The sequence below is a fragment of the Equus caballus genome, chromosome 22 (genome assembly GCF_041296265.1).
Source record: "Equus caballus isolate H_3958 breed thoroughbred chromosome 22, TB-T2T, whole genome shotgun sequence".
NCBI lineage: Eukaryota > Metazoa > Chordata > Mammalia > Perissodactyla > Equidae > Equus > Equus caballus.
Genome location: NC_091705.1, coordinates 39,907,674 through 39,935,636, shown reverse-complemented (window position 1 = coordinate 39,935,636; position 27,963 = coordinate 39,907,674). Strand labels below are relative to the sequence as shown.

Here is a 27,963-nt window from a genome sequence, read left to right as displayed (position 1 = left end):
CACTCATCACTCATTTACTTGATTTGTCTCCCCCACCGAAATGTAAACTCCACAACAGGAAATCTCTTGTTCATCTTTATCCTAGAACTTAGAATGGTTACCATGGTAACTGGTATGCTCAAGGTACTTGACGTTTGCTAAATGAAAAGGGAAAAAATTATCACGTTCAAATCCCATCTAAATGTAAAAACCTAGCCACAACTCCCAGAAAAAACAGAATTTCAAAGAATCAAAAGATCTGGGTTCTGTAGCGGATATCTGTCATATTTCTGACAACCTATGTTTTGAAGAACCTTTCTCTAATTTGAGAAAATCCCAGATCATAAATTCTGCCTCCCCATTGTAGAAGTTAGAACTCAAATTCCCAGCCATTCTTGCAGGGGTATACAGTCCTGTGACTGGGCTCTCCCTACCACACACACCCTCGTAAGACTGACTCAGACAAGAACAAGGTAGCGCCACTCTGCTTCCTGACCTGGGCTGTGGCTGAAGCGTCAGGCTTTCTGGGCCGGGTAAGGCGGATTGCTGAGTCTGTGCTGGCGGTTTCCTCTAGCACTAGGTGGGGCAGCACGGCACAGTGTTCTCAGGCCAGTTCTGTACAGGGTTTTAGGCATCGTTGCTGGAAGTATGGCCTTGAGTCTGTCCCCCAAGTTCTCCAAAGCATCTAATATCACTTTAATAAACCCTTTTCCCACTTGATCAAAAACAGAGCTTGTTTCCTCTCCCCACTGACAACCAGGTTTGCAGGAATTGCGCAAACTGCCTAACTTTAGGCCATCAGTCTTTATAACATGAAATAGTTCCTCTGTCTCCATTTGATCGTTTCCTGGTAAGTATCAGAATCAGCTTTTGTCCTGGGAGTAAGACATTAAGATACAGGCCAGTCATCATTGTTCTCTCCAGTCTCAGCCATTTATTTCCACAACTCCTTGGGAGAAGCAGTTGTAAGAAACCTGCTCCATCTTTATCATAGAGAAAGGCCTATCTTACTTTAAGCATACCGATTCAAAAAAATGAGTGACAATACGTTTCACAGGTAAAAAGTGATGACTTGAATTTGACTGTTAAACAATCCATCCTTTTATGATAAGACAAGAGTCCACATCAGAGGCTGCAAACTGGTAAGTAAATCCGACCTGCAGAGGGTTTTGTGTGGCCCTCAATACTTTCAAACTTCTTTAAAAATGTGTAGCCAGAGATACGAAGATTTCGCATTTACTTCTGTGATTTCTGACAATCACAGGCCTGCATAAAACAGTCAGCTGGGGTAGAGGCCCCCTTTGACATGGCATTTGCTTCTCAGTTTGCCACTGATATATACTCACATACCAAATTTTCACTTTTAATTTTGTTGTATATATTGGAAATTGGGTAGACTATCTGCCACTTCATGAGAACGTTTTAAAAACATTAAAAACACCTTTATTCTGCACTGCTATAAAATGCCGGAGTAAAAAAAATTAAATCAAAGTAGAAAAGGCAAATAAAGGGGAGAGTTGGGGAGCTGTTCAGTGGGTGCAACATTTCAGTCTTGTCGGATGGGGGTTTTGAATCTGTTGCCCAGCACGTGTATGTGGTTGACGCTATTGGACTGCACACTTGGACACTGATGGGAGGGTGAATTTTTATGTTGTTTTTTTCCCCAAACTAAAAAAAAAAAAAAGTAATTCACTACATTAACAGAAGAGAAGAAACACATCATCTTAATAAATGCAGAAAAAGCATTTGATGAATTCAATGAAAAGTCTTAGCAAACTATGAACAGAAATTTCTTTAATCTGATAAAGGGTATATATCTACAGTAAACCAATAACATGCAATATTGGTCAAATAGCCAAAGTTTTTCACCTGACAATGGTCAAATATTTAAAGTTTTTCACCTGAGATTGAGGAGCCAAGAATGTTCACTATTCCACTTTAATTCAATATTGTTCTTGGGGTCCTGGCCATACAGTAAAGACAAAAGTAAAAATAACAGATTGGATAGGAATAAAAAGGCAGGGGGAGGAAGAAGGTTGGGACTTGGACTTGAAGATTACAGAGCAGGCCAAATCATGGTACAGAGTTTAGAAAATGTTCACGTGTCCAGCATAAGGTGGACCCCGAAGCTAACTTTTCAAAAAATCAGCAATTTACAAGAAAAACTGACAGACTACAAAGGTGGTTTCCTTTCTTTTGCTAACTGGTAAATATATCACTTTGATATTAATTAAAAATATTTAATAGAACGACCACTTCCAAGACATTTAAAACAATTTACATTTTAAACACTTATTTCTGTAGGACATAGTCTATCATCGGAAGTAGAAATAAGACCCAAAGAATGTCTTAATAAAGAATAAACTGTGCTTAACTGTCATTTGTAATCAATTCGCTAAGACTAAGTTTACTAGACCTTAATTCCAGGCATAACATGGACGATTGAGAGAGCTTTCTGACTGTGGGAGGTGGATAAAAAGCAGGACAGGTAAATGATCTGCAGTTTGAAACACAAAACCTTGTCACTTACATTTTATCACATGTTCAAGACACCCTCCAAGTGCTGAAAACACAGGGCAGTTCTCAGAAACAGTATCATAACCCATTAATAACTATGTCATCCAGTAAGTTACAATTAAAAAGCTCCTTATAAAAAAAGGCCTATGTATTCACAGACGTCATAGAATCCCAGGCTCTTCTGCACATTATTGAAAAAAAAATGGACATAAATATCTTTAGAGCAATATGGCAATCCACATCTTTCTCAGATCAGACTATACCACAGCCACCTCAGTACTGCGGAAACGTTTCATCGATTCTGGCAGCCCAGGCCATGAGGCCCCCCACAACATCCTGAACCGTTAAAGACTCTAACTCTTGGACTGCTGTCAAGGACTGCAGGATCTTCACGGCTTTCTGGGAGTCATTGCCCAGTTTGCAAATCACATAAATGGGGAGAGCTGCCCCTTCCTGTGTGCCCTGTTTCCCTTTCCGGATTGCTTCTCCTAAGAGTTTCAGGCTCTCCGCATCCCTCCGTTGCAAATGTTTCAAAGGGATGTGCAGGGCATGAGGCAAACGACAGATGTCCACCTCCACTTGAGGCCTGACGTCCAGCAACAGGTGGGGGGCCCCAGAATCCAGAAGTCGTTTATAGTCGGTGACAGAAACTCGCTCCTCTGGGCTCAGCAACTGCAGGGAGCGGCACTTATCAGTGGCTGAGGAGCCACAGAAGGCTTCGTAGTCCTGTAGGTCGGTCACAGTGGGCCGCTCCCCGCAAGCTGCACAGTCGGGCCGGCGGCTCCGAAGCTTAATACAGCGGAAATGTCCTCTGAGAGCATCAAAGAGCAACAAGCTGCCACTGTAAGAGGGGCCCAGCTCCGCAGCAATCTTCAACACTTCCAGCGCCTGCAGGCAGCCCACGACCCCAGTTACGATGCCGAGCACCCCGCCATCCGCGCAGTTGGTCACCGTCTCCGCTGGAGGTGGTTGGGGGAACACGCAGCGGTAGCAAGGCCCGCCGTGGTAGTGGTAGACGGTGATCTGGCCCTCGAAGCGCAGGGCGCTGGCGGACACAAGAGGCCGGCCGGCCAGCACACAGGCGTCGTTAACCAGGTAGCGAGTGGGCACGTTGTCGGAGCAGTCAGCCACCACGTCATAGCGGCGGACCAAGTCCAGGGCCGTGGCTGGCGTGAGCGCCTGCGCGTAGGGCACGCACTCCACCGCCGAATTGAGGCGGCGCAGCGCGGCGGCGGCCGAAAGGACCTTGGCCTGGCCGGCCAGCGACTCGCCGTGCAGCACTTGGCGGGCCAGGTTGCTCATTTCTACTACGTCGTAGTCCACAAGGCCAAGGCGGCCTACGCCGGCCGCCGCCAGGTACTGCGCCAGTGGGCAGCCAAGCCCACCGCAGCCCACGACCAGCACGGACGCGGTCGCCAGGCGCAGCTGTCCGTGCACGCCCAGCTCCGGCAGCACCAGCTGCCGGCTGTAGCGCAGAATCTCATCTCGGGATAGCGCGGCCTTCGGCGGCAGGGGCGACACCGGAACCCGCCGCTCTGCCTTCTGCTCCGCCAAGAGAGCCGCCGCCAGCCTCTGCTTCAGGCAACTCAGCTCCTCCTCACGCTGGGCAACTTCAGCCTGCAAAGCGAGCACCTCGTCCCTGGCAGCCATGGCGGCCTCTTCCGGAAGTTGTCTTGAAAGGCGTTTCCGCTTCCGGCTTACCGTCTCCTAGCGACGGGAATAAACTAAAACAACTTTATGGAGCCTGCGAAAAGGTGATAAGTAGATATGTAGTTCATGAAGCAACCCTAAGGTTCATCTTTAAAGATTTGTAGGTCCAGAGGATTTCCAATGGAACCATATAGAGAGCCTTAGGAGAACTAGAACTCAACCACAAAGACCGTGACCCTCTTCCCGAATTTGGTACGGTCTGACCCGCCCCTTCCTGCGCCGCGCTTACGTCCTTCCGCTTCCGGCGTCCCTCGCAGTTCCGCCATGGCCTCTGAGGAAGCGAGTCGTAGCCCTCCTAGGTCTCGGCGGGAGCCGGGGAGGCGCGCCCCGCGGCAGGACAAGTATTCGGTGCTTTTGCCCACCTACAACGAGCGCGAGAACCTCCCGCTCATCGTGTGGCTGCTGGTGAAAAGCTTCTCCCAGAGGTAGACGCCCGGCCGCCCTCCCGGGGGAAGGAGCTGAGCTGGCTTCCTCCGCTTGGGTGTCGGCAGTTGGCTGCGCGAGGCGGCCTTGCCCGGCCTCTGTTCGGCTCCGGAGGGAGGCTCTGGGGAGAAGGCCACCTGCGAGGAAAGCAGCGGCAGATGCTTCTGGGGCTCTCTGCGTGTCTCGGGTTCTCATTCCTGCCCTTGGGTTTTGTGAAACTCTCCTTTATCTTTCTTATACACTCCCCCTACCCCCCGCCTTTTTCTTGGAAGGGCTGGCCGACCTTTCACTTGGGGCGAGGCTGAAAGCCTGACCTCACTCCTCCCTCCAGGTGGTGAGGATCTGCGGCAGGAGCTGGGAGTGTAAGCGAGTGAGCGAGCTCCCGCCCCCGTGCCGAGTGCTTATGTAAGCATGAGGTTGGGTGTCTGGGGGTGAGGGAGCTGCTGCCCGGCTGGACAGCCTTTCTGAGAGAGCAGAAGGGCAGCTTCGCTCATCACTGGTGGATGTTTGCGTGGTTGTTAGAAGCTGGCGGGTGGGGAGGGTTGAAGTTTGAATTTGGACGTGTTATATAATTTTTTAGAAACTTGAGGAAATCCTAGTATCAGTACGAAGTATCTTGTTTTACGGTTACAGCAATGGGATCGTGTTGTATGAATCTTTGAAGATCTTTCCACATTAGAACATACAAACTTAGCAAGTTATTTTGAAAGTTAGGTAATATTCCATATGGCTGTGTTGTAATTTATCTAACCGGGTCGTATCAGTGAACACGTTATTTCCAGAGTTTTTCTGTTTTTCTTTTTTGACTTTTGTTTTACAGGTGAGAGCGGGGACTTTGTTCACACCATGTTTTCCAGCATTTAGAAAGGAGCTTGACACATAGGAAGTGCTCTTTTGTTAGATGAGTGTTGCAACAAACACACTCATGCTTTTATTAGTATACCGGGCATAAAGTTTTTGCGGTCGAATTGCTGGGTCAACAGAAATGTATTTAAAATGGGCAGTTATTGCTAAATTGCTCTCAAAAAAGGTACCGGTTTAGGACTCTCCCGCATTCTTCAGAGAGTGCCTCTTTCCCTACTAACCAGCCAACCTGAGCTTTATTAAACTTACATCGTTGGAAATGCTAATTGGTGAAAGACATTGCTGTTTTGGATTATATTTCTTTGAATGAAATAATTGTCTTCACATACATGGCCTCTCAAAGGTTTTTTATTCATGTTTTTTCTCTTCTTTTAAATTTATCTTTTTATTTTGATTTCTGCAAGCTCTTTCCAAATTGTCATGTAGTGGATCTTGTTCCCGTTTGTCTTGTCATTATACAATGTTTTTTACTCTGTTCTTTAATTTGTTTATTTAGTGCAACTTATCTTTTATTGGTTTCTGCTTGGAGTTTTTTTTTTTATCAAAATGAAGTCTAATGAAGGAAAGAACTATCGTCTTTTCAGATACGGTCAGGTTGCCTAAGTCAGCTCAGCTTGAGTCCTTTAAGTTACCTCACCCTTAGGTGGTGTGGGTGCTTTGAAGCGGGAATGGCAACTTATTTTGCTTAGGAAAAACTCCATTTGTTTATGGAGTATATCTTTCAACACTAGTATCAACTAGAATTAACATCTTACATGTTTTGTCTTGTAAAGCACATGCCCAAATTTAAGGCACAGTGAGAAGCTGAAGTCATATTGTATCTTAGAGAACAGTTAAAGCTGTTTTGCTTTCTTCCACGTTTGCTAGGGTTGACGTTTTTAAGCCTTTAACAGTGGAATGTGTTTTCTGTTTGATTTCCTTGCATGTGTTTCTTGAAGCAGGACCAAGAGGAAGTGATGTTGTATTGTAAGGATTCGGCTTTGCCTCCTTGTCCTTCCCCTTAAGTTTCCCAATAAAATTAAGGAAAAGAATATAATATCTTTAAGATGGGGCAGGGGAGACATGATAGTGATCACGTGTACATCCAAGTATTGTGTTGGCTTGTTTTTAGAATAGAAACTATCAGGTGAATTTAATGGAGAGCAACAGAGAGATGTGACTTTTGAGGCACATTGAAATCTTTTGTAATTCTGTGCTGTTTCTGTTTATTGGATAGTGTGGGATAAGGAGTACAACTATTTGAAATAGTGGTGTAAAAGATTATGTCACCATTCTAAAATGGGTTTTTTTAAACGGTGAAATTAAGTCAGATTTATTCCTGATGTTGTGATTTAAATCTATTTAGGATTCAATTAAAAGGAATCACTCAGCGCTACTCAGTTGACTCGAGATATCTTTTAAACATATTTTTGACATTTTATATGACTAAGATTTGATATTAAGGTTCAATGATTCCATTTTCAAAATAGGTAAATAAAATTTCATGTGATAGCATATATATAGTACATATATAATCACTATGATTTTTTAAACTAAAGAGTATGTTTTCTGAGTGAGAATTTTTTAACATCTCAGGACTTTATAATAGCCTTTTCCAGCAACATGCTGAGTTCGAAGTTGAAGTACTAAATATTTATTTCGTTTGATAATTGAAATTTTCATTAGTGATTAATATGGCAATGAATCTCCACTTATACTGGTCAGGAATGAGTAGTTTTAAAATTATTTTTTAATTTGAGAATACTGACTCCAAACAATACAAATATTTTTTTTGTTTTAGTGGAATCAACTATGAAATTATAATCATAGATGATGGAAGCCCAGATGGAACAAGGGATGTTGCTGAACAGTTAGAGAAGATCTATGGGTCAAACAAAATTGTAAGTTGTGAACATTTTTCTATCATATCAGTTGTGTTTAGGTAGGGGAAAGATGAGAAATGAACAATGCTTAAATTCAGTCTATTTGTTTAGAAACTAAAAGATAAAGGGCAACTTATACCAGTTGGAATTCAGAAGCATGTTCATTGTGCTTGAGGTTTACATATCTTTGATATGGTGAGTTAGTGGTAATTTTACAGCAAAATAGTGAGCCTTTGGATGAGCTGTTTTTATGACTGACCCTGCAGATAAATTTTCTCCAAGGGCAAAGTTAAAGCATAGTATTGAATTGAGAAGAAATATTAATGGAACTAGGATGCAATTAGTAATATATGTCTTGGTCTTTCTCACGTCCTTTCTCTAGGTATTCTCATACTTTCAGTAGAGAATACTGCCTGCAGCTAAAAGCTTGTAGCTGGAAAAGGTGGCTGGTTGTTTTCATGTGAAACAGGAATAACTTCAGAGTGCTTGGCATTTTTCTTTTTATCTGTAGAGCAGTCTTTGAGAGTAGACTGACTTTCTGAGTCTTACACTTGGGATTTTCCTGCTGTACCTCGAAGCTGCTTGTTCTTCTATGGGAGTGACTTAGGCAGATGTAGAGTTCATGATACAATGGCTGCATAATTTTTATTTTTGATCACTGGTTTGGATTTGTAAATGTTTCAACATACTTGTAAGGTCAACTTTGGATAATTCTTGGGCCAAAAGCACATAATTAAGTCCAGATTTAATTAGAAAATAGCATTCTAGGCCTTAGGTATTTTGTAATTTGTGTAGACCAGAATTTCTGTCTCAGCACTGTTGACATTTAGTTCCCAATAAGTCTTTGTGGGGGGTGGTGGTAGTGGGGCAGTCCTGTATGTTATAGGATCTTTAGCATCATCCCTGGTCTCTACCCACTAGATTTCAGTAGCAACTCCAGTCCCCAGTCCAGCAACCAAAAATGTCTCTTGACATCATCAAATGTCCCCTTGTGGGCAAAACTGTCCCCTCCTCCCAATAGAGAACGGTTGGTATAGGGATAAAAAAGTCTCTTGGAGAACGGTTGTTGATATTTGCATTTCCAGAAGTGGTAATTAAGCATCATGAAAAACAGTCACTGGGTCCAAAGATTCTTGATTAATCCCAATAATGAAATAATTTCTATTCAGCTGGAGGAAATCTTGGCTGGTGGGAAGAGTTTAAGAACTGTGTTACTCTTATATCTGTGGTAGATCTGTCCCATACTAGAGAGTCTTTCCGTCCATCTGACAGATGAGCACATCACACACATCTGTCACAGCTCCAGTCCTCTCCGAATCTCCCAATGTACAGAAGAGATTAAAAAGTTGATGGTTTTTCAAACTAAAGAGCTTCTTCAAGGCAAGAGAAAACAGGATTGAAACAAAAAAAACAACCCACTAATTGGGAAAAAATATTTACAAGTTATATATCCGACAAAGGGTTAATCTCCATAATATATAAAGAACTCACACAGCTCAACAACAAAAAATCAAACAACCCCATCAAAAACTGGACAGGGGACATGAACAGACATCTCTCTAAAGAAGATATATGGATGGCCAATAGACACGTGAAAAGATGCTCATCATCACTAATCATTAGGGAAATGCAAACCAAAACTACACTAAGATATCACCTTACACCTGTTAGAATGGCAAAAATAACCAAAACAAAAAGTGACAAATATTGGAGAGGTTGTGGAGAAAAAGGAACCCTCATACACTGTTGGTAGGAATGCTAACTGGTGTAGCCACTATGGAAAACAGTATGGAGATTTCTCAAAAAATTAAAAATAGCAATACCATATGACCCAGCCATCCCACTACTGGGTATCTATCCAAAGAACTTAAAATCAGCAATTCCGAAAGTCCCATGCACCCCTATGTTCAGTGCAGCATTATTCACAATAGCCAAGATGTGGAACCAACCTCAGTGCCCAGCAACTGATGATTGGATAAAGAAGATATGGTATATATATAATGGAATAGTGCTCAGCCGTAAAAAAGAATAAAATGGTCCCATTCACCACAACATGGATGGACCTTGAGGGTATTATGTTAAGTGAGATAAGCCAGATAGAGAAAGACGAACTCTGTATGACTCCACTCCTATGTGGAAGTTAAACATGTAGACAAAGAGAACTGATTGGTGGTTACCAGGGGCAAGGGGGGGTTCAAGGTGGGCACAGAGAGTGAAGTGGTGCACCTACAACATGACTGACAATAATGTACAACTGAAATTTCACAAGGTTGTAAACTATCATAATCTTAATAAAAAGAAAAAAAAAATGGATGGTTGTCAGCCTTCCAGCAGTGATTCCTGATGATGCTGGGTTCAGTATTTTCTGGCCAACAGTTTCCCGGTGTTTCTTTTGTAAGTTCTGGGCCAAGATCACTGATTCACACTTACTGTGTATAGAATACTCTGAATTACATGCTGCTGTTTAATGGAGAACATCAGCCTGACAGTATTTGAAATACTTTTGTCATAGAGCCTCAGCCTTGAGGTGTAATTGATGGGTTGGTCTTAGGGAATGCCTAACAGTTGACTTTTCAAATTCTAAAACGACATGATCCTTAAAAAGCTCCATTTTCCACATCAACCCAATAAAGTCCAAAATAATTAGCATTCATTGTCATGACTTCCTTGTAGTACCAGAAAAATTCTCTGTTCATGCATGTTTTCTGACCTTTAAATCATTTAAACTAGAAAATTACTTTTTTTTTTTTTATATGATATCAGGGCATGCCAGGGATGGTACATAAGTGACACATGTATGTTTAGGGGGAAAGATGGAGAAAAATTGTTGAAACCATCCTATAACACCTCAGGTAAAGTATTCAGCACAGGTACTTTGTGAGCCAGCCTTTCAAATGGGCTGCAATGAATGTTTCAGAAAAAAGCCAAGAAAGGTATATTTTTTTAAAACTCTGTAAATGAAGAAACAGACAAGAGGTTAAGTCACTTTCCAAGTTACACAGCTGACTAACAAATGGCAGAGATGGAGCCAGAGGAGAACTGGAGGCACATGTTCTGAACCGTTAATAGTGGCTCTGGGGCTGGGGCAGCCGAGGCTGTGGAGGGCTTCAGCCTTTCTATGCCGAAGGCTTGAACACGTCTTGTTTACGGGTTGTCTCATCCTCACACTGAGATCAGGTAAATCACCTATATTTTGTCATTATTTTATAGTTCAGTATTTTTAAAAATTGTTCATAATAAAATGTAACACGTTCATTACTTTTGTGTGTGAGGAAGATTGTCGCTGAGCTAACATCTGTGCCAGTTGTCCTCTATTTTGTATGTGAGATGCAGCCACAGTGTGGCTTGATGAGCAGTGCTAGGTCTGTGCCTAGTATCCAAACATGGGCACCTCGGGCCGTGAAACAGAGAACCCAGACCTAACCACTACACCACCAGGCTGGCCCTGCATGTTCATTACTTTTAAAATGTCAAATGTAACTATAGATCAAGAGATTGGACAACTGAAAAAATGTTCTGTCCATCCACAGATACCAAAGCTATCTCTAACAAAAAGATCACTGCCCCAATCAAATGTACAAAAATATGTCATTCATTAAAAAAACGCACAAATGGCCCAAAATGAAAAGAATATGAACCTCACCGATAAGTAAAGAATTGCAAAGTAGGAGGAAACAGCCTTTCTTAGCTGAAGGAAAAAAAAGATGTTCATTGCTTTTTTTTCTTTTGGTGAGGGAGATTGGCCCTGAGCTAACCTCTGTGCCAGCCTTCCTCTATTTTGTGTGTAGGACGCTGCCACAGCCCAGGCTGCAGAAGCAGAGTGTATGAACTTAACCACTGCACCACCTGGCCAGCCCCCTGAAGATTTATTTTCATTTTCTTCTTTCTTTTAACCTGTTGTTTTTGAGAGTATAGTAAAACAGGTCTACTCAAATACTCATGATCCTGGTATAAATTGATACAGTTTTTATGAAGTGTCATTAAAATTTTCTGTGATAAAAATTTTTACAAAGTAAGTTTTTTGTCAAACAAATTATAATGTCACATGAAGTATTTTATAAGCAGTTGTGGTAATAAGCATTCTTCAGAGAGTATGTGGCTGGCACTCTTGTACGCACTTTCTGTGAATTCACTGCTTGTCCTCGTGGCAGCTGAATAAGGTGAGCGCCTTTGTGCCCTTTGGCACCTGGGGTCACACAGCAAATTAGCGGGAGTCTCCAGAGTCCCATTCCTACCTATGCTGCCATCCTGCCTCATGTGGGAAAAGGCAGTGTTATCGATGTGAGGAGGCAAAAAGGGGGTGGGACTGAGGATCTGACAGGAAAGCACGCCAAGTGAAACGATTTGAACTTGCTATTACGGAATGTAAATGTTACCAATAAAATTGAAATTGCCTTTGATGAGCCTTTTCTGGGCTGCATCCCAGTCTCTCTCCAGGGTGACCCCGGGCAACAGTTCGATGTGTGTTGCCTCAGACCTTTTCATGCATATATGTGCAGTGTGTATGCGCCTGCATCTGCAGGGCTCGATCTAATTTGCTTTTTGTTTTTAAATATAAGTGCGATCTTCCTGTATCATTCTGTTACTTTTTAATTATATCTTGGAGATCTTTTGTCACCAAATTACCTCATTCTTTTAACTGCTCCATAGTACTCTAACATACACAAGATGATTTATGTTTTATATAAACTTCTGAACATTCTGAAAAATATAAATAACGAAATTATCGATTATTTGAAAAAAGGAGGATTTTTCCAGCTGAAGCATAGGGTTCTAGAAAATCTAAGATGAGCTTTAAAGGATTTGCTTTTTCAGGGCAGATACCAGATGAGGTTCAGTATTTTGTCAGTAACTATCCATCACAAAATCAAATAAAACCTGACATAATCTGGTTTGATTTTGTTCAGTGTATTATAATTATTATAAATGATTGATTGAATGTCTGGTTCTCCTCCATATAAGAGCTTATGAGGCAAAATGTATTTTTTCATTACTTTGTTCCTCCCCAAGACCTACAGCAGCTTACAAGTAGTAAAAAACATTAATCTCTCCTGGTTGAATTGAGCTGAAAATACTTTGTTTAGTGATCTGCAGTCTGGGGCAACCTGAAATGCAGAAGGGGACAAGATATGCTCAGTACTGAGTCTGCTTGAGCCCGCGCCTCAGGAACGTAGAGTTTCCAGACTGAAGGAAAAAGCTAAACAACTAAGGTTTATGCATGAAGCAAAAAATGTAGAAAGACTAAGTAATTAACAAACTGTAAGAAAAGAGACAGAATTTAACCTTCTTGTCAGGAATGTAACCCTAAAGTCATGTCATGGGACCAGGACAGAATGAGATGAGGCCATCCAAGCATAAAGTCAAGATAAGTTGATGATCAGCATTTGAAATTACAAAGGGAATTGAGAAAACAAACATGACTACCAAATATTCCAAGAAGATAGGGAATAAGCGAGTTAAATCCTCAGTTTTCCTAGGAAGGAATCAATAGATACTGTTCAGAAGGATAAATCAAATCATAGACGTAAAAACATTGTGTACGTATTGTTTTCTGGTGGATAGCATCAGAAAAAAGGAAGTTTAAAATTTGGCCTGTGGAGTTGCGGTGAAAGAATTTTGCTTTTCCTTAAAAGCTGTTGAACTATTTGATTTGTTAACAAATACTGTCTTTACTTTGGGAAAAAATGTTAAGCATACTCTGCTTTAAGATCTAATAAATGCCGCTATATTTCTGTTAAAATGAGTAGGCGCTTATAAAAAAAATTTATCAGTCAGGCTTTTGATTATTTGTGTTAAAATGTTGTTTCTTATTGTTACAGCTTCTGAGACCACGGGAGAAAAAGTTGGGTTTAGGTAAGTAGAACCTCTCGCCCCTCATCCTTGCTCCTCGCCTTCGTAAGGTTATCTGGAGTGGATTTTCCCAGTTTGGAAGAGGGCCAAAATACAGTGACCTCCTGTGGTGGTTTTCGGTGATCTTAGTGACATTTAAATGGTTTGGTTTGATGTGCCCCCTTGGGAGAACAGAAAGCACTGTAAGTGTTCCAGTACGGAGAATTGAATACGGAGCCTCTGGCATCACAGGTGCAGGAACTGCTGAGCAGCCAAATGGACCAGTGAGGCTACTCAGAGGTTAGTAACAGCTGGAGGTCGCCACCACCCCTAGGATGGAGCAACTATAGGAAGAAACTGTTTTTAGAACCCAGGCTACCCAGTGAGGGCTAGAACGATGGAGTGGGGGATACATGGCAGGAGCAGGAGCCATGGAGGATACCCAGTCAGAGCTGGGAGGCAGAGTAAGAGGACAGACACGCTTTTCCCCTCCTCTCTCCTTAAAATCTTCCCCTTGTGCCTCCCAAAGCTGTTTGGAAACCAGTTGACAAGAGACCCTGGGAAATAGGTAGTTCCCTGCGGTACAGAACAGAGTAGAGAAAGGCCGGAGAAGGGGTCTGAGGGCAAACACCTCAGACCAGCACACTGCCTTAGCTGTAAACCTTTCAACGTGTCTCCAAATTGTAAGTTTAAAAAAGTTATTTTTTATTTTTAAAAAAGAAAGCTTTTAGGCGCTGGCCCCGTGGCCCAGTGGTTAAGTTCACGCGCTCTGCTGCAGGCGGCCCAGTGTTTCGTTGGTTCGAATCCTGGGCGTGGACATGGCACTGCTCATCAAACCACGCTGAGGCAGCGTCCCACATGCCACAACTAGAAGGACCCACAAAGGAGAATATACAACTATGTACTGGGGGGCTTTGGGAAGAAAAAAGGGGGAAAAAAAAAGAAAGCTTTTAAATTTAGGGGGTCATAGAAAATCTCAGATGAGCTCAGTCATTCTGAGATGAAAATCTCAGTACCTTTATTTCTGTTTGTCACCATTGCTTATGATGGAAAGTGGTATAATTTTACTGAAAATAGGGGAGCATGGAGGAAGCACAGTTCTTAAAAATTGAATATCTGCTGTCCTCAAGACCATTACTTAGTTTCCTGGCATCATCAAATGTTCTGAATATCTGAATCCAGAAAGTTCTTTGGGATTGAAATAATCTGGAAACTGCCATGAAAGCAACCAAGAATTACTGACCATTCAGTGGAAATCCAAAAAGCTGTGAGCAGTCACTTCTTAACAAAAGAGGTTAGAAGAGCTCAGCCTTGCTAATAAGATGCTATAGTGTTTGGGGCTTACAGGATGCAGGAATCCCCAAATCCTGCTCCTGACCAGTTGACCTTACCTGCCAAGTCCCTGAGGAACTTTTAGGCACGAAGGTGGGTAAGTAATTGCTAGCTGCACCTTTGGCTTCAAATACCAGAGCAGGACTCTGGTATACCAGGCTTAGAGTGTAGAAGACACTCTCTGGGGAACTTTGGTGGAAATGGGCCAGGAGTGATGAGAAGAGCAGAAGCAGGGACACTTGTTGGCTAGGGATCCGAGCATCAGCAGATGGTGCCTACAACTAAGGTGAAGTCGAAGATGAAAGAACAGAATCGAGAGATGTTTTAGATGGAGAATAAATAGGATTCAATTATAGTTTAGTATCACCTTTAGAGGACTAATGTATGCTTTTCAAATCCCTAACAGTTTCTTCCCTGTTCATATGTATACTTAAGCATTTCTGGTGATTTTCTTTAATGGATATAAACATTTTCATTTTTAGGAACTGCATATATTCATGGACTGAAATATGCCACTGGAAACTACATAATTATTATGGATGCTGATCTCTCACACCATGTAAGTGCTCTATTTCTTTATTGGCTATTTATGATATTTTTAGCCTATTTTACTGACTTACTGTTTATTCTTTCTAAATTTCAGCCAAAATTCATTCCTGAATTCATTAGGTAGGTATTTCTAATATTTGAAAGAACTATGATTTAAATCATTTATCTTACTGATTTTGGACTTTTCGTCTTTCATTCTTCATTAATTAAAAATGCACATGCTCTTGTAACTTTGCTATCCAAAAATAGAACCAACATATAGAGTTGAGACTCCTGAATATGGATATGTGACTAACTGATGTGTTTTTGGAGCCCTGAGGGACTAATCAATAGATTGCTTTGTTATCTAAATTTTTCCAAACTACAGGGAAAGACGCAAGGCAGCTTCCTTGTTAAATGCAATTAGGTCCTGCATCGTGAGGACAAAACACTGTGAACAAATAGGGTTTATTCCAGGAATGCCAAAATGGTTCATCATCAGGAATCAACATAATTCATTCATCACATTAACAAAGAAAGCAGTGCGATTAAGTTTATGGATGTTGAAAGGTATTTGAATAAGTTTCGGTAGCCATTTGTAATCAAAAATTTTAAAGCAGAAATGAAAGGAAACCACTTAGATATGATAAAGACAGCCCAGGCCTAACACAGACATCCTACTAGATGGTGAAATGTTGAATCATTTACAGGAAACTCATCAAGATAGGCATGCCTGCTGGCATTAAACCTGGAGGTTTTAAGTAATACTATAAGACGAGAATTTAGTATAAATATTGGTAAAGGATACAAAATTATATTTATTTGCAGGTGATACAATTATATTAGAAAATCCAGGAGACCATGAAACCTCTCAGAATAAGAATTTGGAAGCTGTTCTGAATGTAAGCGAAATACACAGAAACAAAATCAGATACGTCACTCCCCTCTTTAGAACACTTCAGGGAGTTCTCATTTACACATGGGGAAAAATCCACACTCCTTTCCTTGCCCCTCAAACCACTGTGTGATCTGGCCCGTCTCCCTTTCTGTACTCATCTTGTGCCCCTCCCCTTTGCTCTCTCTACCGAAAACATTCTCCTTCCATTTGTGTGTTCGCACAGTGCTATGTTCTCTTTGCCTGAAATGTTCTTCCCCTGCTTCTTAAAGGTCAACAACATCTCATACTTTGATCTCTGCATAAAGTCACCTCAGAGATACCTTCTCTGCTTATATCTCCAATACACAAAAGTCCCTTTGAGCTGACAAGGAAATGGAACCAGTGGGGTAGAAAATGGGTGAAAGACACAAACAGGCCATATGCAGAAGAAATCCAAATGGCTAATAAATCTAAGAGAAGATATTCATCCTGGGATGTAGTCGGGAAAGTGCAAAATAACTGTTACTGTTTTATTACTCGTTAGTTTGTCAAACTTAAAAACCTATAGAGCAATACATCCAGCACAAATGAGATGGTAGAAAGTGGACACACTTAAATATTGCTGGAGGAAGTGTGAGTCGCCTCAGCCTTTTTGGAAAATAATTTCTGATATCTGTTAGAATTAAAAACACTCATAAGCTTTGTTTTAGCAATTCCATTATGTTCCACTTTGGGTAGTCTAAGCACCAGGATATACATTTATAAGAATGTTGCAGCACTATACTTTGTTGTTGTCTTGTTGGGAGTTGGGGATCCACCTTGGAAACAACCACAGGAGTATATGGGTTCAATATTCTATGAAATTTTTTTTTTTTGAGGAAGATTAGCCATGAGCTAACATCTGCTGCCAATCCTCCTCTTTTTGCTGAGGAAGACTGGCCCTGAGCTAACATCCATGCCCATCTTCCTCTACTTTATATGTGGACGCCTACCATGGCCTGACAAGTGGTGCCGGGTCCACACCCGGGATCTGACCCGGTGAACCCCAGGCCACCAAAGCGAACGTGCAAACTTAACCACTGTGCCACCGGGCTGGCCCCCTATGGAATATTTTTGCAGCTGTTAAAAAGAATGGGGAAATTCTCTGTTGACCTGTAGGGATGTCCATGATTCCATGATATGTATTGTTAACTGACAAAAAGCAAGTTGCAGAGTGTACTTTTTTGGATTCCAATTTTGTAAACACGAAAAGCCCTAGGGATGTGTGTGTTTTCTTTGAGATATGTTTTATGTAAACAAAGAGAAAGGTCTGGAGGATTACCAGGCTCTTTAGGCATTGTTTCCTTCAAGGGTCCAAGAAAAGAATGGAGGGGTAATTGGGAAAATTTACACAGTCAGGTGTTGCCTAATGGCGGGCATCTGTTCTGAGAAATCTGTCATTAGGTGATTTTGTTCCATGTGAACATCACAGAGTGCACTGACACAAACCTGGATAGTATATCCTGCTGCACACTTGGGCGGTATGGTTCTGATCTTAGGGGACCACCACTGGATATGCAGTCCGTCCTTATGTGGCGCATGACTGTCATGTTGTTGTTATATTTTAGGATGGTTTCACGTGGTGCGGTCAGCAAATAATACTATATGGTAGTTTGAAAAATTAAAGGAAAAAAAGAATCAGGTTTGAAAACCCTACTTTGAAAGATCTCTCAGTCCATCTCTTTTCTTGGCTTTGTTTTTTCTATGCAAGTCTTAAAGGTTGTGTTATGTAGCTCATGAAAAAAACTACTGAGAGCTTGATGGCTTTTTCTGATTGACAGCTAATTTATTTTTTCTACAGGAAGCAAAAGGAGGGTAATTTTGACATTGTCTCTGGAACTCGCTACAAAGGAAATGGAGGTGTATATGGCTGGGATTTGAAAAGAAAAATAATCAGGTATATATATGCGCTGGGATTTCTCTATTTTCAGTGTGAGTACTGGAAATACGTTTTTAACAGGTATTTGGATTAAATTACCATGCTGTGTTGGTATTTGTGGGATCAGAGTGTAATTTCCCAGATAGCTTGTTACCTACAATTTTTCCTATGATTAGAGTATTTTATTTTGGATGTTTTCCACTAAGGAAAAATCAGCATAAACCTTTGAACTTTTGGTAGAAATGGTCTGTGTCAGCAAAATTTATTCTACCACACCTTCAGCTTTGATTTAAGTGAACTCTTCATCTGTATTTTTGGACTAAAGTTTTTTCCCATATGTATTTTTTTTATCATTTTACGTAAATAAGACACTTCATGATTTCACCTTTTACTCAGCAGCATAAAGTAATGAGGCTTTGGAGTCAGACCTGGGTTAAAATCCTCGTTGTGTTAATTACCTGTCACCTTGCATATGTTATCTTTTCTAAGCTTTATTTTCCTCATTATAAAATGGAAATAAAACATACTGTTTCAGTTTTGTACTGCTGTGTAACAGACCATCTGAAGCTCACTGACTGTAAGCAACAATTTATTATTCACAACTCTGTGGATTGTCTCATGGTCCCTCTGCTGACTTCCTGGGCTCATTCATGCAGCTTCCTTCAGCTGGCGGGTCACCGGTGCTGGAAGGTCCAGGATGGCCTCATTCATGCGTCCTGTAGTTGGTGCTAGTTGCTAGTTGTTGGCTGGGCCATCACAGTTCTCATGCATGTGGCCTCTCATCTGTGGAAAGCTAGAGCAGCTGCTTTACATGGTGTCTGAGGGCAGCGTCCGAGAGCACCGTGGCTGCAGCTGCAAGGCCCCTTGCGTCCTAGGCTCTGGGGCTGACACAGCATCGATGTTTGGTCAGAGCAAGCCGATACATGAGGGGTGGGGAAAAGGAACCCACCCTCTTGCTGGGAAAGCCTGCAAAGAAGTTTTGACCATAGTTAATCTATGTCACCTACTTTTCATGGTTGTTGGAAAGATAGGATATTTTTCTATCTATAAAGGATCTATTATATAGCTTACTGCTTTTTATATAACAACATAACTTTATACAAATTCTTACTAATATTAGTATTTTTTATCACCCACTTCATTCCCATAGAAGATTCTGTTAAATTAATCTCAGTTTGGCCTCCTAACTGGATCCTTGGGCAAGTCATTTAAAATATGTAAGAGCCTCAGTCTTCAGTGAAATGAATGGGTTGGATAAAACTGTGGTTTTCAATCCTGCTGAACACTGGAATTATGTAGGTAGAAAATTACATACAGCTGCCCCCGGTTCGTCCCCCTTTCTCATGCACGCGCCATTGCAGACCATTTTAATGCATCTCCAGAGGTGGGGCAAAAGCATCAGTGTGGCTCTCAGGTGATTCTGTTGTGCAGCCAAGATTGAGACCAACAAATGAGTGATCCTCAGGCCTCTATGAATTTGGTCATTACCGCTGTTATTTAAACTTAGGGAGTCCCAATCAGAGACAGTGTACCACTTCTAGTTGGATCATTTAGTTGTATTGAGTTGTATCTGTCATTAGTTGTTAATGTCTACACTGACTTAGGGTATAAACTCCTGAGAAAGATTATGTAATCACTTGCTCAAGGTCCAGAGCAAGTATGGTCCAGAACCAGAATTTGAACCCAAGTCTATCTGACTCTTGCTGCATTTTAATTAAAAAACCCCAATTAAAAAATCCATTACCTCGAACAGATGTACAAATACATACATATACACTCACACTCCTTTGATTTAAACCCATTTTGGGGGATAAACTATGTCCTAGAATTTTTTCATAGCTATTAGAAGCAAATTGAAATGGAACATGTTTTCATAGCCATTATCCCAGCTCTGTGGCTAACTGTGTTATTTGAATAAAAATCTTGCCTAGGGAGGGCCTTAGTGGTTACCTTGGCTTTGGAGAGAAACTGTTCTTTTCAGGCTGCCCCAGGAAACTTTTTTCTGGATCTGAGCACACTAAAATAGCTGCAATACAAAAGTCACTTTTTCCCAGGGCACTTCACATCTTTTTGAAATGTTAATAATAACTATTAGCCAATAATAGCTTGCAATTGATTGAGACTTAGTTGTGTTTCCAACACATACCCTAAAGTCATTGTTATGGACTGACTGCTAAAATTCACATGTTAAAGTACCTTACCCCCAAAGTGTTGTTATTTAGAGGTGGGGCCTTTGGGAGGTTAATTAGGTTTCGATAAGGTCCTGAGTGTGGGGCACTCATGGTGGGATTAGTGCCCTCGCAAGAGGAGACAGAGAGTTTGGCCTCCCGCCCCTCCTCCTGCTCTTGTGAGCACACAGCAAACAGGCCTATCTGTAAGCTAGGAAGAGGGCCCTCACCAGGATCCAAGTCTGCAGAACCTTGATCTTGGGCTCCAGCCTCCAGGACTTCGAGAAATGAACACTGTTGTTGAAGCCCTCTGGTCTACGGTGTTTTGTTACCGCAGCCCAAGCCTTCTGAGGCAGTCTCAGAATGAACCTTTGGTCAATTTCTAGAGATTCCCAAAAACCACACCCTCTCCCATTTCCATACCTTCTCTTTTTTTTAAAAAAAGGTGCCATTTTTATGCAGAGTTAGCCAGCTGAAACTGAGGTCCCTTTGAGCTTATTAGAATCTGAGAAGGAAACTCCTAATCTCTGGTCCCTTTTACTGTCTGACAGGTGTTTGCAATTCTGTGTGATGACTGTTGGCAAATATTGAGTCGAGTTAAAAATCTATTACCCTTCTTACCTAAAGTTTGGGAGAATGATCATTTTATAGGTCCCCTCCACATGTCACCTTTAAAGAAAAATCTCTATTTTCTGGAAAATGAGAAATATCAGATCTCCTTTCACTGACTAAAAATTTTTCTTTGTTCTATAGAATTAACATTTTTGTGAACTAGTGTGCTGCATTTATGACGTTAGTGTAGCATTTTTAGCATTCTGCTCTTAGATGTGTTTCTCTTGTTTAGAAACTATTTTATACAGAAAATCTGATTGCTTTGTTTGACAGCCGCGGGGCCAATTTTATAACTCAGATTTTGCTGAGACCAGGAGCATCTGATTTAACAGGAAGTTTCAGGTACAGTAAAAACTTGTAATTTTACGTTTTCTACTATTTACAACTTCTTCCCTAAATTTCTTGCTTTACAGTGACTTATTTTAAAGAAATGTTTTTCATTTCTACCCCGTTTTTGTTCTGGAACACTAAAAAAGGCAGACCAAAGTTCCTTGGAAGCTGCAAATGAAGCCCAAGTGTCTTCCCAAGGGAAAATAATGTCCTTTTCAAAGAGCATCGAAGGCAAGCATCAGGTTGGTGTGCTTGCTAACCTCAGTGTTGGTGCTCAGCCCCTGGGGCCTGAGCGACCTCTCACTGCTCAGGTGGAACACTGTTTTCACTGGTCACGTGCTCCAGAGAACAGCACCTCTTCTGGGAATTTTCTGCAGTTTATATGGATATTTATAGCATTGTCCACAGGAAAGTTTAAGATCTTTGATGTTTATGTAGATCTTTTCCAGTTACCTTGTTCTCCATGTTTTTTATTTAATTGAAGCAAAGCCTCCTGCTAGGTCCCTGGATTTTTGTTTGTTTCTGGGTGTGTGTAATTGTGGACTAGCTACAGTCAATGACCTGTTTTGTATGACCGCGCCAAATGACTAAAAACTGCCAGATTTTTTTATCTCTGAAACTTTAAAATGTCTACTTGAAGGCCCAAACCCTATACGTTAGTTAATAATTTGTATTACTTGATATTTGCTTTCTTTCCATTAAATAATGTTGATCTTTTGGTCCTTCATTACACTTCACACGCAGACACATTAGGAGCTGGCCATTGAAGATAACTTGCACCTCCAGTGCACCTGCGAGACTATTGAAAGCAGTTCAGAGTTAGTAAGACAGAGTCTAAGGTGAAGGGAGGAACCATCACAAATTAGAGGTCAAATAATGAAAATGAAGCCTCTCTAGAATTAAAGTGTAAATTGATTAAAGCAGAATTTGGTGTATAAGACACAGATGGGCACCATAAATACACCCCTTCAGTTCTGCACTTCAAGGCAAAGAAATAAGATGTTATCTGATTAAGATCTCTGGTTGCTAGGTAGCAACCATGCAAAGAATTGTGGCACTCACAAAATCTCTGTACAGAGGGAATGGCCAGCGTGGACTTCACAGGCTACAGGCGTGATGGCTTTAAATGGAGACCCAGGTAGCTCCATGGGGTGTGGGAAGAGGGGCTTTGCTTTTTGCAGTTCCCCTAGTTACTTCATCAGAGGGCCCCTTCACCTTTTGAGAACTTGGCATCCTGCCTCTATTTGTAGGGGCAGGGATTTAGAATGTGTGGTGAGTGAGCAAGGTGATTGCTTTTAGGTTCACCAGACACTTACTGAGTGCCTGCTGTGTGCCAGGCATTGAACAAGAGTCAAAGCCCCTGTCCTCGTGGAGTTTACATGTTCTCATGACACGAGGCTTACAACTACATAAAATATATGCAGCATCACATGGGGATTATGCTGTGGAGAAAACACAGCAGGGAGAGTAATGGGGTGGGGGTGCCTCACTTCCACCAGAACCATGTGGGAATTAGAGGGAGTGAGGGTGAAGGATGGCCTGGGAGCTCTGGATGTCATGTCGTGAGAGCAGTGATTGGGTTTATTCTGTGCAAATGACAGAGCAGCCGCACACAGACAAAAGCGAGGCTGTTGATTTCACTATTTTTTAAATAGTTGAAGCTCATTGTCTCTTCATAAGAGTAGTGATTTATTAAATATATGTATTAAAGTTCAACTTCTCATTAGGTAAAGTTATTGTCATATCTTTATTATATTATATATATATCAATATATAATTATAGATTGTCATTATATCTCTAGATTTAGGAGGCATCTGCCATTTCAGAAATAACAGGGATCCCAAAAAGACTGCAGTCTGATGTAAAGCCATTTAATTGCAAAGACCACTTGGATCCTAATTATCCTATGTATTGGCTCATATGGCTTCATGTATATAATTTTACATCATTAGCCATAGTTTTAAAGATACCGTGGGGGGGAGAGGAAGTGGTAATGAAGAGCAGTAAATGTCTTCAAAAATGACTCCTATAGGAAATAAAGTAACTCTTAAAGGGGAGTAATTCATAGCCTAATCCCAGCTTTAAAGGTAATGCCGAAACATCCTTTCACGGTCATAGTCCTTCCCATAATCTCACCCTCCATCCCCTGCTTAACATCATTTGAGATACATCGTTAGTTTCTGCTGCTAAAACCCTAACACAGAAAAAGGTGCCTGAAACACAGTAGGTTGCTCAATAAATAATTGTTATTGAATAAATATTACTACCATCATTCTCACTTCAGATTTATTCCAAACTTATTCTTTTGAATTCTCACAGAAGCTGTGTCGGTAGAGGAGAGCATACACTGATCTCTTTCAGGTTCCTCTCAGGACTATGCTTTCTTTGGTTTTATATTCACTTGAAAGCTTGACAAACCAAAAGGCAGGCTTCCAGGAAAACTGAGAAAACAATGTGGGTTGCAGGTAAAGCCCTCAGCATTGTAGATCCAGGGCCCCAACTGCAAAGAGAACTAAGTTATGCCCAACTGCCTCTCCTAGTTTTCTGCTCTGCCAAAAAAGAGTTAGAAATTGCTCCCTCCCTACTCACGGAAACTTGGGGGGTTTTTGATTCTTTTACCTCAGCAACTCTGAAAACAGGGAGCTCCTGAAGAGAGTGATTGGGTTCCCCCATAGAACTTCCCAGCCCCTCTGTCGTACTCTTTCTGCCTGAGTCTGATGAGCTCCGGGTTTGGCCTGCAGCCCATCTCCAGTTAGAGTGCGCATTCGCCCGTGCTAAGTGTCTAAGTGTGACCTTGCCTCGTGATAGCTGTATCCCCCCAGGATCGCCTCAGTCCTGTGATGCCTGGTTTCCGTCTTAACCGAGCTTAACCAAGCTCATCCCAAAGGGACTTAGTTTATCCCCTCGAATTTATTTAGCAGATCTCGAGAAATAGAAACTCGTCATAGACATTTATGAGGAAATGCTTAATTACTAGGTTCTTTCTTGTCATCTAATTTATATTGTTGCTTTATCATCAACTCAATTGTTCCAGTATTTGGAACAGTTTCTCCTCCAACTTTAAATTTTAGAAAATTTAAAAACTGAAAACAGTGGGTAGTTCTTCAAACTATTCACTTTACCATATTTTTATAATTTTTTTTTTTTTAAAGATTGGCACGTGAGCTAACAACTGTTGCCAATCTTCTTTTTTTTTTTTTTTCCTGCTTTGTCTCCCCAAACCCCCCATACATAATTGTATATCTTAGTTACAGGTCCTTCTAGTTGTGGTACGTGGGACTCCGCCTCAGCGTAGCCTGACGAGCGGTGCCATGTCTGTGCCCAGGATCTGAACCGGTGAAACTCCGGGCCGCTGCAGCTGAGTGCGTGAACTTAACCACTCGGCCACGGGGCCGGCCCCAATATAATTTCTAATAGTATGGTAGGAAAATAATTCTCTAAAAGATATTGAGAATTCATTTTCAAAATTATTCTAACTTATTTACCAAATATTTCATGACCTTTCTGGTTCAGGACAAATGTATCATAATCATCAACTGTAACAACTTCTCGATATACAAATGGCCAGTGAAAATTTTAGGTTTTGTAAATACCAGTGAGCTTTTTGAAAGGGAAGGATACATATAGGCAAGTATATTTATCCAAGTGCTCACATATATCTTAATTTCTTACAGGTTGTACCGAAAAGAAGTTCTACAGAAATTAATAGAAAAATGTGTTTCTAAAGGCTACGTCTTCCAGATGGAGATGATTATTCGGGCAAGACAGTTGAATTATACTATTGGCGAGGTATGCAACTGATGGTAAACAGTATGTTCTAGTCCTCATAAAGAAACTAAACAATTAGACTTTTTATAATAAAAAGTTGAACTTTGATAACTACTGAATAAATGTGGAAGGCTTCCAGTTGTTTAGAATGTCCATGCACTAAAGGGTGAAAATTCACATCCCTTTCAAATTTATACGTTTGACCTACCAAGATTTAAAGCATTAACACAAGGCAGCATTCCCTTTTAAATAATTAAAAGTTACTGGTACCTTCTCCATCCTTGTCCTTCTGACCACTGAGCATTACGGGATGAGTCTATTTGCTGCTTTTTTTCTCTTGTGATAGCCAACAGCCACCCTACTTTAAAGTGAATGATGAATCCCATTTGTCCATTTCCTATGAGTAAATGGACAAGACAGGAATTATGGGTGGGGGGTGCAGTCTGCAATGTTTACAGCTAGCTAGTGAACTCCTAGGGAAGACCCTCCTCCTATAATACTCTTTTTAGAGCAGGAAAATAGCTAATTAGAATGCCCCTTCTCTTGTGGAAATTAACAGCTCTTTAACTTAATGACAGCTAAATTTGATGGACTGCTGAAAAAATTAAGTGAAAGGCCATTTTTCTTTTGGAGTATAATTTTTCCTTGAAATGCAGTGTGAAACTTGAGTAAACCAACTTAATATTCAGGATCAGTGCTTTTCAAACAGTTGTAGATTTGGTTCATAGGATCTGTTTTTAGATAATAAAATGCATGTTTAATTTTAGAGACTTGAAGGTGAGGACAGTTGCTGTAAAGAATCCCCGAGTTCTGAACTCACTTGAGGGACTTGCTATCATGGGCTTAGTCTGTTTCTGTTGTATTAGTCATTGTTGTATGCCTGCTATGCTTCCTAATATTTTTGAAGACTGACTTACTGTATATTTTTTTAACTAGGTTCCAATATCATTTGTGGATCGTGTTTATGGTGAATCCAAGTTGGGAGGAAATGAAATAGTCTCTTTCTTGAAAGGATTATTGACTCTTTTTGCTACTACATAAAAGAAAGTTATTTATGCTTATCATGTTCATTTCAATTTAAACATAAAAGAAGCCTGGTTGCTGTATTTGTAAAATGTACTCTTAGAGCATAAATCATAAGGTAAGGTAAATTTCGTGCAAATCTTTTTTCTGAAGAAACTCCATTTTATATGTCAAATTAAATTAGAAGAATGAGCAGTGTTCTCAATTTTCGTTTACATTTTGCTGTATTAAGACCTGTAAATAAATGTATGTGGGTATTTTGTATAAAATATTGCTGCTTTCATTAGAAGATGTGAATGTGGAATTTCTTACATGGGGAAGATTTTGAAATATTCGTTATAAAAACTGGATTCATAGATCTTTGTACCTAATAGATGTAAGAAGTAAAAGGAATGCTAATTATATTCATGAAATATATATGGCTGTTTCTGTATGAATTGAAAAAGGAACACACCTCTGCTCTTTCTTTAAAAATGTATCAAATATCTTAAACCAGATAAAACAATACATTTAGAGCACAATTTTAGAGTTTGGTTCTTTGTAGCTGTTGAAGTGATGAAGCATTTCATCCGTCATAGCAGGTCTATTTGAAATGCATATTGTGACATGGAAACAACTTGACAGGTTGATTGGTTAGCCATTTTTTTCTTTTCTGAGCAATAACTTCTATCAGTAAGGAAAAATATTGATGACATTGAGGCATAAACTTAGCTGCTATAGTAATTTTTAAACATCTTACTATATAAAGATTTCCTCAGAATATTTGTTTTCCTATTATTTCAGGATCCTCAAGAAAGTATACATCTTTACTAATATAACAACAATCCCTTCCCTATGTAGCACTTCTCTCTGTTCAGAAAAGTGTTCTGCCAGTTAAAATGCAGGTTAAGTTGCTCAATAAAGCCAACGCAAGTATTCTGTTTACCTGCTTTCTCGAAAGGAGGTAGTTCCAGAAAGATCCATTTCTACCTGTAGCATACATAGCTTTTGGATCATGCAATATCTTTTAAAATTTTGGGTAAGACATACTCTGAGCAAATAAGCTTAAGATCAAGTTGACTTGCCTTTACAAGTAAAAGGAAGAGGCATTGCTAATTATTTAATAAGCATATTTAGTGGACAGTATTGCTAATTGCTGTATTTTCCTGGCTTAATTTGGCTGCTAAAGAAATTTAAAGTCTGCTTTTTCCAATTGCATTTCTAACAGATCCTACCAGAAATGAATACCAGAGTATAAAACCTTTGGTGTCATTTCGAACGTTACCTAGTCCCATAGAGGAATTCATAGGACACATTCCAATAAGGGCCTCTACTATTTTATTTCCCTTTTTCACAGAGCTGTGCAGCTGGCGCACCAGGGACCTGCCTTTCTTGGGGAAGTGACCTCTCTCGCATCATTAATACAGCTAGAAAATTCATCACTGTTTGATGTAAAATTAGTTTTAAGTTAACATAATAGTAATGTAATACTTTTTTTTGAGTGTTTAGAATCTATTCTTCCTATAAACCCAAAATTAAGTTTTCATTGTGGAGGATGTGGAACGAAGTTAAGTTTTCATTGTGGAGGATGTGGGACGAAATGAAGTGACTATCTCAGAGAGCCCACTCTAAGGTGTTGCCTTCTCAGACCTCACTAGAGTAGACACCTTTTGCCTTTTTAATCTGTTTGTTTCTTATTCCCACAATCATTACAACACTGTCACTATTGGAATTTACAGTAAACAATGTATTTGAGCAGTGAAGACTTTCACCATTTGGAAGTTATTTAGAAAAGAATCTGGACTATTTAGATGCATTTTTGTAGTAAATCTGGTGACTTAAACACTGTAAAATCTTTTTAAACATTTACATGTGAATCTAACATCCCTTTTTACTTTGTAAATGAGGCCAAGGATGAAATCCAGATGTTCTCCCTTTGTATTTGTATTATCACTGTATGAAATCTAACTATATCTAAGGGAAATTAAACTTACTTTGCTTATTTCATATGAGCTTTTGCCCATCTTCTGCAGCATGTAATTAGATTCTTCACCTTTGTTTCTCGGAATCAAATGCTTTGCCCCCCCCCCCCCCTTTTTTGCAACTTTTTCCAGTTGTATGCCCTTGAAATACTGATTTGGCTTTTAAAGATAAATTTTATCGCAATTTCAGAAATTAAAGGAATACTATGTTGGATGAAACAGCTTGTTAAACCTACTAACTGACGTCTTAGACGTTGAGCT

General features: G+C 40.5%; 2 protein-coding genes across 2 annotated transcripts; one reads left to right on the top strand and one right to left on the bottom strand.

Moving 5' to 3' along the window:
* Positions 1 to 1,756: 1,756 nt before the first annotated feature.
* On the bottom strand, positions 1,757 to 4,396 carry MOCS3 (molybdenum cofactor synthesis 3). The gene has a single exon (XM_014735284.3). The coding sequence runs from the start codon at positions 4,144 to 4,146 to the stop codon at positions 2,770 to 2,772; it is 1,377 nt and encodes a 458-aa protein (XP_014590770.3). The 5' UTR covers positions 4,147 to 4,396; the 3' UTR covers positions 1,757 to 2,769.
* A 69-nt stretch (positions 4,397 to 4,465) lies between these two features.
* On the top strand, positions 4,466 to 27,727 carry DPM1 (dolichyl-phosphate mannosyltransferase subunit 1, catalytic). The gene is made up of 9 exons (XM_014735283.3): positions 4,466 to 4,631; positions 7,274 to 7,373; positions 13,175 to 13,208; positions 14,999 to 15,075; positions 15,160 to 15,185; positions 17,762 to 17,857; positions 20,893 to 20,961; positions 24,625 to 24,739; positions 25,655 to 27,727. The coding sequence occupies exons 1-9, from the start codon at positions 4,471 to 4,473 to the stop codon at positions 25,757 to 25,759; spliced, it is 783 nt and encodes a 260-aa protein (XP_014590769.1). The 5' UTR covers positions 4,466 to 4,470; the 3' UTR covers positions 25,760 to 27,727.
* The last annotated feature ends 236 nt before the right edge of the window (positions 27,728 to 27,963 follow it).

What these genes read in the sequence shown, in the direction of transcription:
- MOCS3 (XM_014735284.3), bottom strand. Translation starts at nt 4,146, where the DNA reads ATGGCTGCCAGGGACGAGGTGCTCGCTTTGCAGGCTGAAGTTGCCCAG.
- DPM1 (XM_014735283.3), top strand. Translation starts at nt 4,471, where the DNA reads ATGGCCTCTGAGGAAGCGAGTCGTAGCCCTCCTAGGTCTCGGCGGGAG. An exon ending in ATGCTGATCTCTCACACCAT is followed by an intron (nt 15,076 to 15,159) that starts GTAAGTGCTCTA and finishes TCTAAATTTCAG; the next exon opens with CCAAAATTCATTCCTGAATT. An exon ending in TGAATTATACTATTGGCGAG is followed by an intron (nt 24,740 to 25,654) that starts GTATGCAACTGA and finishes TTTTTTAACTAG; the next exon opens with GTTCCAATATCATTTGTGGA.